This window comes from Amaranthus tricolor, chromosome 3, assembly GCF_026212465.1.
Source record: "Amaranthus tricolor cultivar Red isolate AtriRed21 chromosome 3, ASM2621246v1, whole genome shotgun sequence".
NCBI lineage: Eukaryota > Viridiplantae > Streptophyta > Magnoliopsida > Caryophyllales > Amaranthaceae > Amaranthus > Amaranthus tricolor.
In genome coordinates, this window is record NC_080049.1 from 30,694,965 (window position 1) to 30,712,996 (window position 18,032).

The following is an 18,032-nucleotide window of genomic DNA, read 5'->3' on the forward strand; positions in this document are numbered from 1 at the left end:
TGGGCGTGAGAATTGCTATATGCCAATGAAAAAGAAAACCTTTATACAATTGCGTTAGTTTTAAAAATGATCTTTTAGTTATTGATTTTTTAAACATGATAACAATTAGGTATAATAAAATCTAAGTGCTACAACTTTTTAAACATTTTACTATAAACTAAAAGATACTCCTTCCGTTCTTTTTTGATCTTTCACTTTGGGTTTTTCACACATATTAAGGAAGATAGAATCTTTGGGTTGTAGTGGGTATTATTTTAATTAAATAGTAGTGTGAAGTAATGATGTTATTGGAAGTATGAGGTTGTAGTGGGTATTATTTTAATTAAATAGTAGTGTGAAATAATGATTGTATTGAAAGTATGAGAGAGAAAATAATTATAAATAAAAAAAAGGGTACATTAAAAGAAAAGGGGGTTTTAAGGGGTAAAAGTGGGATAAAAAATTTCTAAAAATAGAAAGTATTCTAAAGTAGAAGAACTTTTGAAACTGCCCGTTATAGTAATGTGGAAGATCAAACAAGAACGGAGTGAGTAATTATTTTTATTAATTCTCGTGAATATTTTTTAGGAAGTGAACGGAGGAAGTATTTGTTACTATACCACTAGCGTCTCACCGTACGTCGTCGTCGTTGCTGCTACGTACAATTTCCTCTGGTTTTGAATTATAACTTGTAAATAAACGGCCATCGATCACGCAAAAGCCACACGGACCCAATTTCTCTTGGACGTCAAATGTTGTGCGACTACCAAAACCCATAAACCGTCATTGTCAGCCATTAAAGTAGCCAGCCCCTCTCCTCATCCTTGCCGCCCAACATACCAAATAACTTTTTACCATCCTCATAAAATGGCGGAACCCATGGAAGCAGAATTCACAGCAGTGCCAGAAAACACTGAAGAACTCGGCCCTAATGATAATGGCGGACACGCCGATACACTCGAAGCAACTTCTGATACCTCTTCCGACGACTCAGATTCCGATAATGAAGCTCAAAAAGCGCTGGATGTTCTAACCCTAGAATCTGAGCTGTCTCGTAATTCCTCCAATTATGATGCTCATGTTCAGGTATAATTGATTACTGTACTTCATAATGGTTTCGAAATTTTATTACTCAGTTTTTGATATTATTGTTGTTTGCAGTATATTAAGTTGCTGAGGAAAATGGGAGAGATTGATAAACTCAGGAAAGCTAGGGAATCGATGAGTGAGATTTTTCCCTTGACGCCTACTATGTGGCAGGAGTGGACTAAAGATGAAATCACTATATCTTCTGGGTATGGAAACCCCCTCCTTTTTTTTTTCTCTTGCTTAGGGGTGTTTTTGAATGTATGTATTGTTCATTTGATGTGATTCTAGTACCTGGTGTTTTTGCCTTCTATTGATCAAATTGTTTGTTATGATGGGATTTTTTGAATTTTTTTGAAGAGTGAGAAATTGATTTTAAGCAGTAGGATAGGACGTTTGATTAGCATCTCATTTGAGTTGGTGAGCTTGGTGTATAATTGGCATCAGACTAACTGACCATTGATCTTTACTTAAGCATGCTTTTAAATTTTGATTGACTAGATGTTCTTATCTGTAGCCAGTGTGTTTTGTGTCAGGGTTGTTGGCTTTTCTCTGGTTGGTTTGTAAAAGAATAAAGAAAGTGATAGTTGTTGATGTGTGTAAACATTTTCTGATCTCTAATATAACAGTCTGACTAGCATAGACTCCTAGTTGATAAAACACTGGTCTAACCATGTATCTGTTTGGTGAAATTTGACACTTGGGTTAGAAATTGTATGTAGGATAACACTGCTGCATAGCGTTGCTGACTTGAGTCATAACATCTTCTGTGTAAAGATTATAGTTGATGTATTTTGTGGTTGACTCTTTCAAAAGTTTCAGATTAGGCGAAGATTTGATAAGTGAAGTGCAAAAAAGTAGCACATTAGGCGACCATCCATCCACCACAGGCTTAAACAACCTTTTTGAAAGTTGGAAAATGACTTCTCGTGTCAAAGATAGGCTACTTGAACTCAAAGAAAATGTCAATAGTGCTCTTAAGTTTGACACTACCCTCTATAGATATAACATTTTGTATATTGTCTATGGAGCTTTCTGCTAAATGGATCTTCTTGTCATTCATGCTGCCCAAAACAAACATAGGTTGTCTCAAGATAAAAGCTATGTGCCAGAGAATTCCTTGTAGAAACAGATTTCTATCAGCCAGTGCTCTATTTTACATTGTTGCATGTATTACTTCTATTTTTGAGGAGGTTTCCACCCAAGATGGGATATAAAAAGGATCGAGTTGGATGCATGCATTGATTGAGTCCTGATTTGAAGTTGAAATTTACTTAGTACATCAGAACAAGCATAGAAAAAGGGGACTATTGACTAATCTATTTCTGGAATATTGGTAATTCCAAAGTAAAAATTGTCCCGTCAAGATTGTTTTTCCTTCGTCTTAGATGGATGGGACCGCAAGTCCGCAATCTCTAAACATATGGCACATTTTTCTTCTATTTTAATGCTAATCCACATTACTATAGCTTAAAAATTAAGGAGAGTGACGTCATGCAACTATGTAACTCATTTGAAGTGGGTAAGGAGGAGATAGTGGGAAACCGAGAGTGAGGGTGTGGGAGTCAAAGATCGCAAATGAATGGGTGAGAGAAGGTTATGTGGTGGAGCCAAATGAGGGAAGGTAAGGGAATGGTGGGGATAAATATATCTTGATAATGGTTTAGAAATAAGTGAATAAGGGAACTTGAAACGGAAGGTGGCTAAAAAAACGAAATAGCTGTATGTTATTTGATTAAAGACTGGTTTTGAGTTTATGGTGAACTTTGTTTCAATTTTGTGTAAGATCGGACCATAGGCATTTGGGGGTGTTTGGCACAAGGGAATGAGACTTGTGAGACTTCAAGATGAGACTTTTAAGATGAGACTTTGAAGATAAAAAAAGTCTCATCCCTTGTTTGGCATTTGAACCTTTGAGGGACTTGGAAGAAAAGAATGAAAATGAAAGTCTCAACCAAAATACCCACCCTCCCTCAAGACATTTTTCTTGGGGACTTTATCCCTTTATAGTCCCATTCCCTTTAGACAAACAAGGATTTGGACTTTATTTTGAGACAAAGTCCCATTCCCTTCCTCAAATCCCACATGCCAAACACCCCTTTGGGTCTTGCCCACTTTGTTTTGTGTTTGATGTTAAAAGTGATCTTACATTTTGAAAGAAAGATATTTATTTTTGCTTATTAATATTGATTTTATTGATTTTTAGTTGTTTTTTTTTGCATGAAATACTGATTTTTATAATTTTAAAAAGTTGATTTTATTGGTCAAACTGATTTTGCTATTTATACCTAATATCCAACATTCTATTATGTCATATCGTTAAGTGTCTCCCACCTAGACTCTCATATAAGTGTGGTACAAGGGATAAACGTACGCAATCTTACCCTTTTCAGTGATAATGGTAGTTTTTAAGTTGATCGTTGATAGCAAATGTCATATACAACTTTATATTACATATAAAGTCTACGTGATTTAAGAAATTGTTATTAATAACTTGAAATGAACATGGCACTATGAATTGTCAAGAGGTTATTATTTCAATTATGGTTTGACAGAAGGCATTGTAGATAAGAAAAATAGGAATGCTTGAAAGTAGAGTGAGATGATGTCAATTAAAATCTTTCTTTTTGATTATTTGAGTACATAATGAAACTCTAAATCATGTTCACCCTTGAGATCACTGACTTCTGAGTTTGCTAGATTCCTTTTAAAGCCATTGTTTGGTTCTACTAGGATGCTTAGATGAACTGTATTTCTGTGCTTCTTTCTATTGCAACCATGCATCGTAAAGCAATTTAATGCTGCATCTCTATTCTCTACAACCCTGATTTAAATTCTGAAACTCTTGAGTGATTGCAGTTAACATTTTCTTGATTTGTCATTGCTACCTTCTATGTTCAAATTTGTTATAAAATTTCTGGAAGTTTTTAATGGTTTATTTTTGTATTAAAATTTCTGGAAGTTTTTTATGATTTGTACTGATGCATTTTATCAATTGTTTGCTAGGCCCGACACTGTTCCAGCTATCGAAGAGCTTTATGAACGTGGTGTATCTGAATATCTTGTGAGCTATTCTGCTTTTATTTCTGACTTTCTTTAATAAAAACAATGCTTAGATGTTATGTAACACTTCCTTTTTGGGGAAATTATAGATGCATATAGGAATTGTCTTTGTCTTGGAAGTTACCTTCTTTTGACTTGCAGCAGTTTACTATCTTAAGCTTCCCTTACTCAAATCTCTCCGAGAGTGTGACAGTGATCAAACAATCATTAATTGGTATGTTAGTTGATATTCTTGATAATTAAGGGTTGGTACTGTTTGGCAGTTCGTCTGGATGGATAGTATTTGCAAGCTATTATGCAGGAGGGTTATTTATACCATAATTTCAACGCTGATAATTAACTCATTGCATTGAATTTGCCATTCATTATCAAAGACAATTGGGGAAGCTATGTATGTAGTTACACTAGTGGAATCTAAGTAAATAAATTCATCACTTTTTTGTTCACGTGTCCTGGCAGTTTGTCCCTCTCTGGTGTGACTACTTGAATTTTGTGCAAGAACATGATCCCTCAATCCGCAAGTGTTCTGATGTTGGTGTTTCAAAAGCAAGGAACTTATTTGAGCGTGCCCTTACAGCTGCTGGTTTGCATTTTAGTGAGGGCAGTAAGATCTGGGAAGCCTATAGAGAATTTGAACAAGCTATCTGCCTTACAATTGACGATTCGGATACTGAGGTATGTTTGATCTCTATTCTAAGTTACATTGTAATCTAATTTATGCAGTTGCAGTCTGGTAGACATGCATGTACACCCATGTGCAAAAATGCGGTAACGGTCATGTTTGCGGTTAACGGATATGGTGATGCGTTAACAGGGACGATGCGGTTTACGTACCTCCAATTATTGGCCTAAACCATGAAATATCGCTTGGAACAACCTAAAATGTGTTTTTTTAACACCTTTACGATGCATGTAGTACCGATTCGATAAATTTGAAAACCTTTACGATACGACCGGTACGAAACAATGCGACCATAATTTTGAAAACCCATGTTATACACATCCACATTTGTTGCCTCCCACCAAAAAAGTTTAGAAGTGCCCAACTTTACAAATTGTCAAAGTTGTGGTCTTGACTCTTGAATCATACATTGTGTCGTCTTTTGAAGACTGCTTTAACTAAATTTGCACTTAGTTTTGCATTTCAGTTGTATTTCAAGTGAGAAGCTTTTGAAGATTGTATATATTTTCTAGGTAGAAGTGTGAATTAGAATGATACAAAGTTATATACTTTTAAAGGTGCCCCATTTTCCTAGTTCTGATTAATTTAGATCATTTCAAGTTTCTCAATCACCAATTGATCTATACAACAATCAGATTTGGAGACAACAAAGAAGTCGTGGAGAGAGGGGAAGAAACACTCAAAAAGTTTGCGTATGTGCGTGTGTGTATGTATGTATGTACAATGTACATATAAATATGCATGTATGTATGTATGTACATGAATGATAGGAAATACCCTATCAAAGAGGAATTCAATGATACATAGTAATGGAACACCTTTTTTTGTTGTTTTTTTTTGTGTTTATCAGATCATTCCACAGATTATATTTATGAATAATCTTTTCTGTTGTAGAGGTTTGACCGCAGTAAAAGTTTGTGGCAGTTTGTTGAGAACTTTAGATATTATTTAATTTTACTTCATTGTTTTCTTTAAAGTTGAGAACAGTATTGGAAATTTATGACTCTGCTCTCTTGAAGTTATTGTTTTCTTGCTTCCTTTTATTTAGGGAAAAGAAAAGCAGATTCAGCGTGTTCGAAATATATTTCATAGACAGCTATCTGTCCCTTTGGCTGATGCCAATTCTACTCTCCTTGCTTACAAATTGTGGGAGATGGAGCTTGGTAATGATCTTGATATTAACTCTAGTGACCTGGAAGGTATTTCTTCTCATGTTGCTTCTGCTTATAAGAAGGCATTGGAGATGTATAATGCTCGAATCAATCTTGAAGAACAAATATGTAAATCTGATGTTCCCGATTCAGAAAGACTTCCACTCTTCAAGGTATGAACATGTTGGATTACACATATAACTTCACACTATTGATATTTATTGCCTAATAACATTGAATCTCGTTGAAGGAATTTGTAATTGTGGCTATTTAGGAAAATTCATATTTGTGTCTACTTGTGCCCATGATCATTTTATTTGTGGATTACAGCTCATGTGACCATTTTCTTGCTATATCTTTGTGGAAGTCTTGTTTATGGATCTATGAACTTTACAGTATCTGCAGTCTGCACATATATCAAGTCTCACATGAATTATTTAATCCTTGAATTGCTTCCAGAGGTTAGTATGCTTGTGGGTGTCTATGGAACACACTCTTACTTGGAGACACTGAGGAACTGTTTAATTTGCACATTTCATAAATCCAAAGTTATCTACTATAATGCAAGTAATACATATCTTGTAACTTGTAAGGCGCATTTACAGAACAGTGCCACAATAATGGCTACTTAAAAAACTTTTTAATTCAAATCTCTTCGCCATGGCTAGGAAGGTGAACTTTAGCTTTTTAATATTCCACACAAATATCATTTATCTTTCTTTCTAAACTTTGGCTTTTCGTGAATTATTTTTTATGTGTCAATCACTTGTAATCCAATGTTTGAATAGTGGTCTGTGTATTTGCAGTATCAAAGTTATCTTTCATTCAATCCTCTTGAGTTTGGAATTCTATACATGCCGTTGCTGTCTGCCCATCTTATGATCAACTCTTACTATTTATTGTGGATTTTGTGGGTCACTAATATTGCCTTCCATCTGTTCCTAGAAATACTTGAAATTTGAGGAGTCTGCTGGGGACCCTGCACGAGTACAAATTCTATATGAACGTGCTATCACCGAGTTTCCCATATGTAGTGATTTTTGGGTTGACTACATACGCTATTTGGAAAAAACACTCAAGGTACTTTTTTTAGTTGTGATTGGATTATTCACTTGCTTATGTTGGCTATTTGACCTATTTTTAATTTCAGGTTGGGGATGTTGTAAAGAATGCTACTAGTAGAGCCACAAGAAATTGTTCCTGGATAGGCGAACTTTGGGTGAGGCATATGCTTTGCTTGGAACGAGCTCATGCTTCTGAAGATGAAATCTCCATGGTATGTCATGCTGTTTTTCTTATTTGATCTGTTTTGTACGAGAATTCTGCTAGTTTATTGTTGGCTTGCTTTTATATTATTGTTAAGTGATGATGGATCCAAACCGCCTGTTTTGTGTAGTTCAAGCTTTGTTTGATGTTTAAAGACAATGTTTTATCTAGTCTTCATTCCACAATTCATCTTCCATTTTGTTTACACACTCTCATGTAATATTTAATAATCTTATCTACTTGATAGCCTGAAGACACAATGATAGTAATTGGTATGATTATTTTCCGGATCACTTCCTGTATGCATTCAATTGTTTTTTTTTTATTTTTTTTTAATTTATGGCTTATTATCAAGTAAGTAGATGTGGAAAGAGCTTCTTGGTGACTGGCTTTATTCTTTGGAGCATAATTTTGTTAAAGTAATAAAAATGGTGGCTTTCTTACTCTTTTTCATATCAATATTGCACTTTATAGTATATACAATTACACATGAAAGGTCATGCCTATGGATGATGTGCTTGTGAACATGAAAGTCTTGTCTACATCTTTCTACAACATTGCTATAACTACAAACTCCACCGTCTTGGCTTGGATAAAACCACGGTTCTTGCCTTATTGCCCTTCCTTTCACCACCACATAGGGGTGTAAATTAGATGGATTGGATTGAACATTTCCACATAAAGCCAATCCAATAATTTGTGGACACATAAACAGAGTAATTCTTGTCTAAACTATTTTCGAACTCCACTCGTGCACTGCATTCAACATTTCCCTAGTCAGTCTAGACGTGTCCAAAGTGCTCGTTTCCCCATTTATTTAAGTACTATTTGTGTACCCGGCATTGCAATATTTAAGTACTATTTTAGATTTAACTGATTTTTAAATCATGATGGTAATTTGGTAATGGAATATGAGAGTACAAATAACTTTGAATTTGCTAAGTTCAAACTACACTTCCAACTTTGCTCCTGTTTTTTGGAATCAAACTGAAGACAGTATATTTTTGGTTGCATGTGCATTGTGCCTTACAATTTGGAGCTTTTCTTGCATTGATAGGTGTTTGAGAAGGCTCTCCAATGTTCATTTTCAAGTTATGAGGAGGTATGATCTATGTATTTTTTTGCTAGTATGAATTGCGTATTGGGCAGAACTTGGAGCCTTGTGCATTGGTAAATGGAAGTAGATGATTTGTAGAGTGAGACATGTGATTGATCTTTCAATCTTTTAATCTAAGCATCTTTCTAAAACCTTCTGATCTTAATCTGTTTAGTAAATGATGACGACTTGATATTTTTTTGTCATATATTCTCACTTCTCATGTACGATTTTGTTTCAGTACCTAGATCTGTTTCTTACTCGCATAGATGGCTTGCGGAGAAGGATTTCAGTATCCGGGGAAATGCAAGTCCTCGATTATGCTGTCATAAGAGATACCTTTCAGGTGTGTGGGGCTTTTGGGTTAATTGCTATCTGTCACTGAAATCCATTTGTGCCTCATTGTTTGATGATTTTAAATTTTATTGCAAGTGACTAGTTGTTTTCTTGCTGCATGAAAGTCAACAGTTGCCTTTGAATTTTCATTGAATCTGTAAATGTGCTAGTAATTTTCAGATTTTCCACAATCTCAAGGGCTAATCTAGTGCAACTTCAGCATTGCCATAAAATTCTAGTGGCTTCTGGATAGATGATTTCAAACTCCAGCAATTCTCTTGGTGCCATTTTTTAATTATACTGATTAAAAGTTATTTTCTTGGTGGTTAAGGGTTTTGATGGTTGATCTGATCACTTTTTTTTTTTTGAAAATGGCACCAAGAGAATTGTTGGAGTTTGAACTTTGTTGTTTATACAGTTACGTGAATTCTCACGGTTCTCTTCATATATGACTTTGCCATTTGGCTTTTCTATGTTTTTTTGTTATTTCTTTCTCTAATGTTGTTTATATCTCTTAAGATATCATCATCTTTAAAAGTGATCGATATATGGATTACTTGCTTGTCTCATGTGCTGATCTTCTTCCATCCATTTCGTCCAGGCGTGTTTGGTTTAACTTAGAAGATGATATGCTGTGAGACTAACTTTAATCACTGAGGATCAAGCTCAACTGACAATTGTTGGTTTTTTACAATATAGTTTCACAATGTAACGAAAAAGAAAACTTGAGCAAGACTATTCATGTTCAGTCAGCAAAGTTCCTTTTTGATTAATAATTGTAACGAAAAAAAACTTGACTACAATATGGGGTTAAAATAAACCAAAACAAATTAATGTAGGAAATTGTCGCTAACAAAGATAATGAATACTTTTTTGGCTGTATTGATACTACTCTACAATTGAGAAATTCAGTTTCAATGATCATCATCATAAATTATTTTTCATTTGTGTCATTCACATCTCACTCATGTGTCATATACGATTATATTTGACCTACCTCTCTTTTTAAGCTCTTTAAATTTTCAACTTTCATTTTTATAATTGATGCAGTTTTGAACTTTCACGTTGTCAAACCAATGTGTGAATTTTGCTCATTTTGTGTGTAATATATGTAATTCCAAGACTCGTTCTTATGTTTTTTTTTTTAGTTCTCTCTTTTAGGTTATGTCCACTCCTTAACGTTAGCATATGCATCTCAAGTACCTCTATGTTGCCTTAACAATTACTTTACCTATATAGTATTGCTGGTCCTTTAAGGCTTTAACCTTAAACGCATCTCTCTATTTGAGCCACTCACCTTAACTCTATGCTTAATACCTTGATCAATATTTGTGGGTTTTGAACAATTGAGCCAATATACTTGAAACACTCACTTGGAAGGAGCTCCTTTGTATCTAACTTTACAACACCTTTTACTTGATCATCTTTGTCGAAAAGACATTCAATATACTATGTTTTACAACTTGTATAGTGAAGGCATAGATTTAATAGAGGAAAGGAATTTACAATTTTGTAAATAGAGGGATAGATAAGGAGAAAGGGATCAAACTATTTTGTATTGTTTTGTTAGCTACTCAGCTTTGTTTTTCCGGGAGAGATTTTAAGCCTCTCAGCTGCTTGATCCTTGTCTTCTTTTTCTGAGTTCTTAAGTAGACCTTCTATAGTATCTTTACCTATATTTCATCTACAAAAAATCCTGTTAGTGTGTAGCAGGGGGAGACATCTGTTAACTGCCTTCTGTTTCCTCTGATCTGTTTGTGTAAATTAAGGGAATTGTGATCATTGAGATGCTTAAAAATATGTGTTGTTTGGTAATTGTTTGCCATATGTTTCGTTTGTTTAATTAATAGATCTTTCAGTAGTCAAGCTGTTTCTATGGCAGGCTATGGAGGCTGGAGCTATTTGCTATACTGTCTTCTGTACTAATTGGGATCTATGTCTTGCTGTTAGTGTGGTCTTTGTTTTGTTCAGGTTAAAGTGGCAATTTTGTTAAATTCCGATTGTATCTTAAAGTATTACTTGAAAGCTCAGTGGTTTGACAAACTCATAGCTCTTTTCAATAAAGTCACTTTTCCTGCCTCTAATATTTTTTTCTTTCTAGTCTGAATGGCTTTTAATCATTTATGATACTCTTTCCGTGCTTTGACTTTTGTGATCTTGTGAGTTGTGAAAGCCTTTGCATTTCTTATGGGTTATGTTTGCATTTCTCGTTTGTTTTCAACTTGGATAGCTGATTGACTTAACTTTCTACTATCTATAGCGTGCTTCAGATTACTTATCTGTACATCTTAAAGGCACCGACGCTTTGTTGCGTCTGTATGCATATTGGGCTCGTTTGGAGCTGACTCTAGCAAATGATATAGTAGCTGCTCGAGGAGTTTGGGAAAGCTTATTAAAGATCAGGTTTGTCATCTCCTGTTCAACATAATCTTTAAATTTTCTTGGGAGATTTTTTCATCTACAGCATTTTGACAGCTCTTGTCTACAGTGGCAGTAATATTGAGGCTTGGCAAGGTTATATAAAGATGGAGATTGACAAGGGAACTTTGAATGACGCACGTGCAATCTTTCGAAGGTGTTACACAAAGAGATTTCCTGGTACAGGCTCAGAGGTATATTTGTTTATCCCTAGAACTTCTGCTTCCTTAAACTCTTTCAAATTTCAATGTAGTTGTTAGCAATACGTAATGGAATATATCTATGGTGCTAAAGATATATAATTCTTTGGTTCAAAATATAATGGACTATTGTAAATGACTCATTAATCATGTGCAGTTCTTATTTATGTGAAGTTACAAAATACGTTTGCTAACAAGGGTCGATCCTAAACCACTTTGTTATTAGAGGGCTAAGGTTGCTTACATCCAATCCTCCCTAACTCTACAGCTAAACTTTAAAGTAATGGGGATAATGAAATGTTGGAGGATACTTTGTACTTTACGAGTTCTAGTGAAGTTGGATTAAAAATGTTGCTTTCCCACTTTAAAATCCAAATAAATACTTCACTAGAACTCTCAAAGTACAGAGAAGTTGAATTAAAAATGTTGCTTTCCCACTTTAAAATCCGAATAAATACTTCACTAGAACTCTCAAAGTACAAAGTAAATTATACTCCCTCCTATTCTAATGGAATGTATTATTTCCTCTTTTGGTATATTCACATCAAATATCTCATTTTCTTATTTGGTAACTTTTTCCCTTTCTTATATGTCCTCATGGAATTAAACTATTCTCCACAATTGCCATTAAATTACTATTATTATCACATATCCAACTAACTACTTCTATGTGCTCTCCTTCTTCCTTTTTCATAAAATTGGTGCAATACTAGATAGTACTCCCTCTGTCCCACCAATTTTCCCCAATCGCAAGTGGTGGGAAAATTAAGAGGGTAAAGTGATATTTTACAGGAAAGTAAGAGAAATATGTGCATGAGATAAAATGGTAAGTTAAATGGGTGGATGTGAATTAAAGATGGGGTTTGGGAGTAGGAGATTTGGAGGTAAAAAATACAACACTACTTGGTTAATGGCTTTGGAGATTCCCTTGTTAACTGAATTCTCTTTGGCATAGAGTATAGATATTCTACATCTTCGTGGGATGTGCGGATTATTTCAAGATCTTCTTTTTTGTGTCCTTGGAAGCCAATTTTTTAGGTATTTACAAAATTTTTGCCTTTTATTCAACCTAAAGTGGGGAGGGGTGATTTGATTAGATCTTGGGAAGATGTTTGGATAGGTGTACAACCTTTCAAATCTCTTTATACTAGATTAAATTAACTCTAGTGAACATGATGCTCCTATTTTTGATTTCTATTCTTATATAGAGGGTGACAACCAAATTGCATTGTCATTTTTCTTTGGGCATCATCCTTTAGAAAGAGACCTTCAATCGATAATTGAGATGCTATTTATTCTTCAAAAATCCCCCCCTTCCAAGATTTCGGGCCCTTGATCTTGGAGTCCAGAGATTTCTAAAGGCTTCTCATGTGCTTCTTTTTGCTCATGTTGTATCATTTTCTTCGTCTATTAATCATTTTTTTGCGGCTAAGTTAATTTGGAAATCTAAAGTTCCTTGTAAGATAAGAACTTTTGTGTGATTGGTTGTTTTAGGGAAGCTCAATACTATGGAGAACCACCAAATTAGAAGGCCTAATAAAGCTTTGAGCCCACATCAATGTGTTATGATCATCTCCTTTTGCGTTTAGCTTCACAAGAGAACTACGGGGCAAGCTCTTTCGAATAAGTGGAGATCTTTGGGTTGCTCCTAGGAGGATTAGGGATTTTCTATTCTTTAATCTGCAGGGTTTTGGAAATATTAGGGAGCTCAATTTTGTGGAGATGTGCTATGCAATTCTTTATGAATTTTTAATGATTGGGTATACCATTGGAAATTATTTGGGAGAAAGCTAAGTTCTAAGCGTCTCTATGGGCAAAGCAAATGATGTTTTTAAGCACGCTAAGTTGCTACTCAAATGATATTTGTAAGAGTAATTGGAGGATTGTCATGTAGATTATCAATTGATTACTTTTGAGATTTCTCATCCCTAACCTATATTAATAAAATGTTCTTATCAAACAAACAATTAAGGGAGTGTGAATCATGGTCAAAAATAGAAATAAGGCAAATTTGATGAGACAAAATAAAAAGGAAAGTGAGGTATATTTTGTGGACAAAGGGGATTACATTTGATTAGAATAGGCGTGAGTAATAATGTTGCTTTGCTGAGCTGTAGTAGAGATGTTAATCCTGCAAAATTTTTTCTTGAATTGATGAATCTAGAATCACGCGCTAAGCTGCTTGCTGCATAAGTTCTGTAATAACATTCTTCTCCGGTTCAAAGTCTAAGCTGTTTTGGCCACTCTGACAGATTCAATAATTAACTTAGTATTGCTACGTTATTATTGACTGATGTTCAATTTCATTAATATTCATACTTTATAGAATTATAAAATGATCTTCATTATTAATACGCCGGACAAAAATTAGGTTTAGATAACCTGTTATAGATAGGAAGTCCTATGGTATGGACTTCCACAAAGAAAAGAGGACATTGAGTATTCAATGACTGATGAAAAAAGAACTAGTGATTTTCAAGTATAACCAAGAAGTTCTCCTGCTTAATGATTGAATACTGAGCATAAATGCTGTTGGAGTTCTATGGTTTATGGCCGTAAAAATGACACCTACACTTATAGCAATATGAGTTTTTATTTGTCAAACTTGATAGGTATCTTTTGGGCCTGAAATTGCTTCATCTTTCCATGCATACTTGTGTTTTTTTTATTGAATGAGTTATTGTTTTCTTCTTTGTTTCTATACCTACTTCTAGGTGTAGTGGATTTACATCTTGTGGAATTATCATACATTACAATTTTCGAACAAGCTGTTACAGATTGAAATTTAACATTGGTTATAGATGTTATAAATCCAGGTGCTCTGTGAATGTGTATTAGCCGTGATGTAAGCTTTGTCAAAGTAGATTTTTAATTATGGTTTTACGTATGCATGATCCTCTGTTGTAGATTAAAGAACACACAGTCTCAATACCTGTTCTCTAACCAGAGTGCGCTTGTCTTACCCAGGACATATGCCAATCGTGGTTATGGTTTGAAAGGGAATATGGCACTCTGGATGATTATGACTATGCTGTACAAAAGGTGAGGTTCTCTTTTTTTTCTAGGGGAGGTATTACCAAAGTTTATCCTGTGCTATTAGGAATTGAGTTCTTTAGACTTATTGTAATTTGGGCCTTTGGTCTTGTCTTCTTGCTTTATTTTTTTTCAAGTCATTGCATATCAAGACAATAGAATTACCCCAGATAAAAATTTTGATGTTAACTAAGAGACTCTAGACCTAGATTCTTAATGGGTACTAAAGCTGCATACATGCCTCAGTATGAGTTAGTGTGTACTTTTCCTTGGAAAAAAAGAACTGCCATGAAACCTCTTCCCTTGTTTAGCCATGGCACAATACCGAGCCATGATTCACAGAAATTGTTTGAAAAAAAAGGTTTCTATATCTTAGGAATCTCATTTTATGGTGACATGATTCAACAAATGGGCTAGAAAGCTTTCTTGAAAAATCTGATAAAAAGTTTCTTCCAATTCTTTTCAGAGGGAGACAAGTAGAACATATGTAGTATACAACCTCTTATGGATTGATCTCTCTGCTTTTATGACCTTGGCCTGTTTAGACGTGGCAAACTCACTGGACTTGAGAATTCTGATGACAACTTCACATGAATTTAGATAACAGGATTTTGACTTGAACTGAAACTGAATTATCCCAAATCATACTGATCTGAAAATTTCAAGCTCAAATTGTTTGATTCTCTTAGTTGATTGATAATAACCGAACCTGGAATTGAAACGAAACCAAATGTGAACTAAGTTAAATCCATTTGAATAGACGCTGATGTTAATTCAAATATTTTTTGATTGATATTTTTCTCATATTCATCATTCCTCTCTCTAACCGCGTAGGAAATATTAAGCTTTGCGATTTATATTATACCCTATGCTAATTCTGAAATGTTTTGCTTTGCGACTTATCCCCCCTAATGCTGCTTCATTTAAAGATTGAGCTTTGTACTGCTTGCCCACTTTTACCACCTTGGATATGAGGTCCTCTATGTCTTCTTTAGCCTCAGAAATAAACCTTGTGATATGTTATAATGGATTTTTTGTTTTGAGAAATTGATGCAATGTTGTACCTGATCCTTTTCTTGGCTTTTCTAGGTTTCTCCACGTTTGCAGGAGTTGCAGATATTTAATTTGCAGCAAGAGCGCAAAACTACAGCGGCAGCTGTCGATGCTAATGAACATTCCACCAAGAAAATATCCCGGGAAAAACGGAAACCAATTTCAAATTTATCGGAGGATCAATCTCCTTCAAAACGACGAAAAGACATGAATGAAATCGCGAAAAAAGGGACCAAGAAGGATATTGATAATGGAAAAAATATTTCTAAAACAACCAGAGGGGAAGAGACTGAAGCAAATGTTGACAAAAGGGATAGCAGCCATGAACAACCAAAAGAACAAAACATGCATGAGAACGTTAAGTACACTGATCAATGCACAGTTTTCATATCAAACCTTGATCCCAAAGTAAGTTGAGCATACACTTGATATTTTACTTCTCTTCTTTTGTCTACACACGGGTTTGGGCTCTTGTTCGTGTGTGTCAGCCTCTTCTCCTTTGTGACTAACTAAGGAAATCAATCTTTTATGAGAATTTGGGATGTCAAAAGTGTTAACTTGTGCAGGCGAACTATGAAGATGTTCGCAAATTTTTCAGCGATGTCGGTGGAGTTCAATCTATCCGAATATTAAAGCATAGAGATACTGGTAAATCCAGGGTAATTATCTAGTGTTTCTATGCACTGATTTATTGTACTCATAATCTAAGTAGTTTATGAAGCTAATGATTTTCTCTGCGTGATTGCGCGCTTCATATGGGATAATATTTAATTTCTTCTTTTAATGGGTATAAGGGCCTTGCATATGTCGATTTCTGCGATGACACACACCTTAATGCTGCTTTGAAGAAGAACAGAAATTGGTTGCTGAAGAAGAAAGTGAGCGTTGCCCGATCAGATCCTTCAAAAAGCAAAAACCAGTCAGGTAGTGTTGATGGTTTGAATGGTGACTTTTTTGTTTATAACTACTCTCTTATACTGGTCTTTTTATTCATAACTTCATATGATGTGTGCTGATGTGTGATGTAGTGATGCCTGTTGTGTTGCATTTGTCACTTGTATATTAAAGCAGCAATTGGTCCATAAAAAGTAGTGACAGCATATGAGAATATGGATTCTATACCCTTCACTTTTTATACATATTTTTTGACTTGCTATGTGCTGCACAATCATGAGTCTCCAGTCTGAATATTAATGCATTTGGTTCCTTTTTGATAACACACTTGATTTACACCATGTAACCTAGAAAAATGTAGGATATGTTTATTTGTCTATGACCCATTAAAATGCTCCCTTCGATCTTTTTTAATCTAGCAACTTAATTATCCCAGGCCCTCCAAGACCATACTTAGACCATGTTTTTCTTTCAATCTATATCAGATTAAGCTATAAAAATTTGCTTTTGTAAAAGAAAAAAGCAAGACACATCTGTTAATAGTAATTTACAGTCAATCACTATAGTTTAAAAGAAAAATGGTTCAAATTCTCTTAACTTCGATTAAGAAATCAAATTATAAGAAAGCCTCAGAGGGTGTAATAATTTGGTGAATAATTTTAAATTTTTTTCTGGCGCCCTTGTTCTCATGTCATGGCTGAATGAGGAGATTAGGATGTGTGTCCAAAGAGGGTTTTGCCACATTGGACTTACAAAATTCTTGCTGCAATTTGGATTATTGAACTAGTGATGGTGACAAATGCTTGAATACATTATTATTATGAAAAATGCTGGAGAAGGGAGAAATGATGTTCAATTGCATTGGTTCATCCTCTGATTCCAGTTATTATCAGATAGTGTTATATCCTCGATCAACATATGGGTTACATTAATTTTATATTTTGCATAATGTTCACACTTTACATGCGGGTTGGCGTCAAGGTCACAAGAGCTTCAATAATCTATAAGCTTAAACTTCTTGTGAATGATTCAATGAAGAGTGTCTGTTAACACTTGAATCAAATCCAGCAAATGCTAAAATTATTTCCTTTTTCGGTTTTGCTAAAATCGACTGAGCAGCAGGTCCAAAGATCCCATCTGAAGGTGAAGCAAAACAAGAGGGGAAGCATTCTTCTGAGCCTCCTGTTGCAAAGTCATCCTCTAGTAAGGGGCCCAAAAATGATGTCATCCAACTCAAGGGAAAGAACACGTTTGCAGTTCCACGCAATCTCAAGCTTCTTGATCGGAAAACAAGCAAGCCAAAAGCTGTTGAAGGCGAAGATGAAACCCCAAAATCTAATGATGAATTCAGACAAATGCTTCTCAAAAAGTAGGTGATGAAAATTTTCATGAGAGTTTATTTTACTCTGTACAGTGGTGTAGCAGTAACTAATTACTGAAATTTTTACCAAAAAAAAGATGTAGTGTTGTATTTTGACGTTTGTATCAATCAAGTTAACAGACTAGGTTTGACGTATGCATTGTGCACAAATATTATACAGATAAGTACAACTCTTATTGTAGCATATGAAAGTGGGGTATACCCAACCCAAGTGTAAACATTTTCTGGGCACTACCACTAGTTACTAACATAGCAGATAACCAACTTTTTAAATAGGGGTTTAAAGTATCTGGTACACCCCAGGCCCCAACAATCTGGTTATATGCTATAACCCTTGGAATGTTTTTAAATCACACTACACTGTCAAAGCCAGAATTTCTAATTCATGCTTGTC

The 18,032-nt window shown here is 34.8% G+C and overlaps 1 protein-coding gene across 2 annotated transcripts; it reads left to right on the forward strand.

Annotated features, from left to right (window-relative positions):
• Window positions 1–605: 605 nt before the first annotated feature.
• Window positions 606–17,991, forward strand: LOC130808169 (uncharacterized). 2 transcript variants are annotated; one of them, XM_057673629.1, is made up of 16 exons: window positions 606–1,065; window positions 1,141–1,274; window positions 4,072–4,129; window positions 4,588–4,803; window positions 5,859–6,134; window positions 6,907–7,041; window positions 7,112–7,237; window positions 8,285–8,329; window positions 8,565–8,669; window positions 10,920–11,062; window positions 11,148–11,271; window positions 14,245–14,319; window positions 15,400–15,771; window positions 15,930–16,022; window positions 16,158–16,287; window positions 17,380–17,991. In XM_057673629.1, the coding sequence occupies exons 1-16, from the start codon at window positions 847–849 to the stop codon at window positions 17,628–17,630; spliced, it is 2,502 nt and encodes an 833-aa protein (XP_057529612.1). In that variant the 5' UTR covers window positions 606–846; the 3' UTR covers window positions 17,631–17,991. The 2 variants fall into 2 exon arrangements, with proteins under 2 accessions (XP_057529612.1, XP_057529611.1); XM_057673628.1 differs by having other exon boundaries at window positions 608–1,065; window positions 17,377–17,991.
• Window positions 17,992–18,032: the final 41 nt, after the last annotated feature.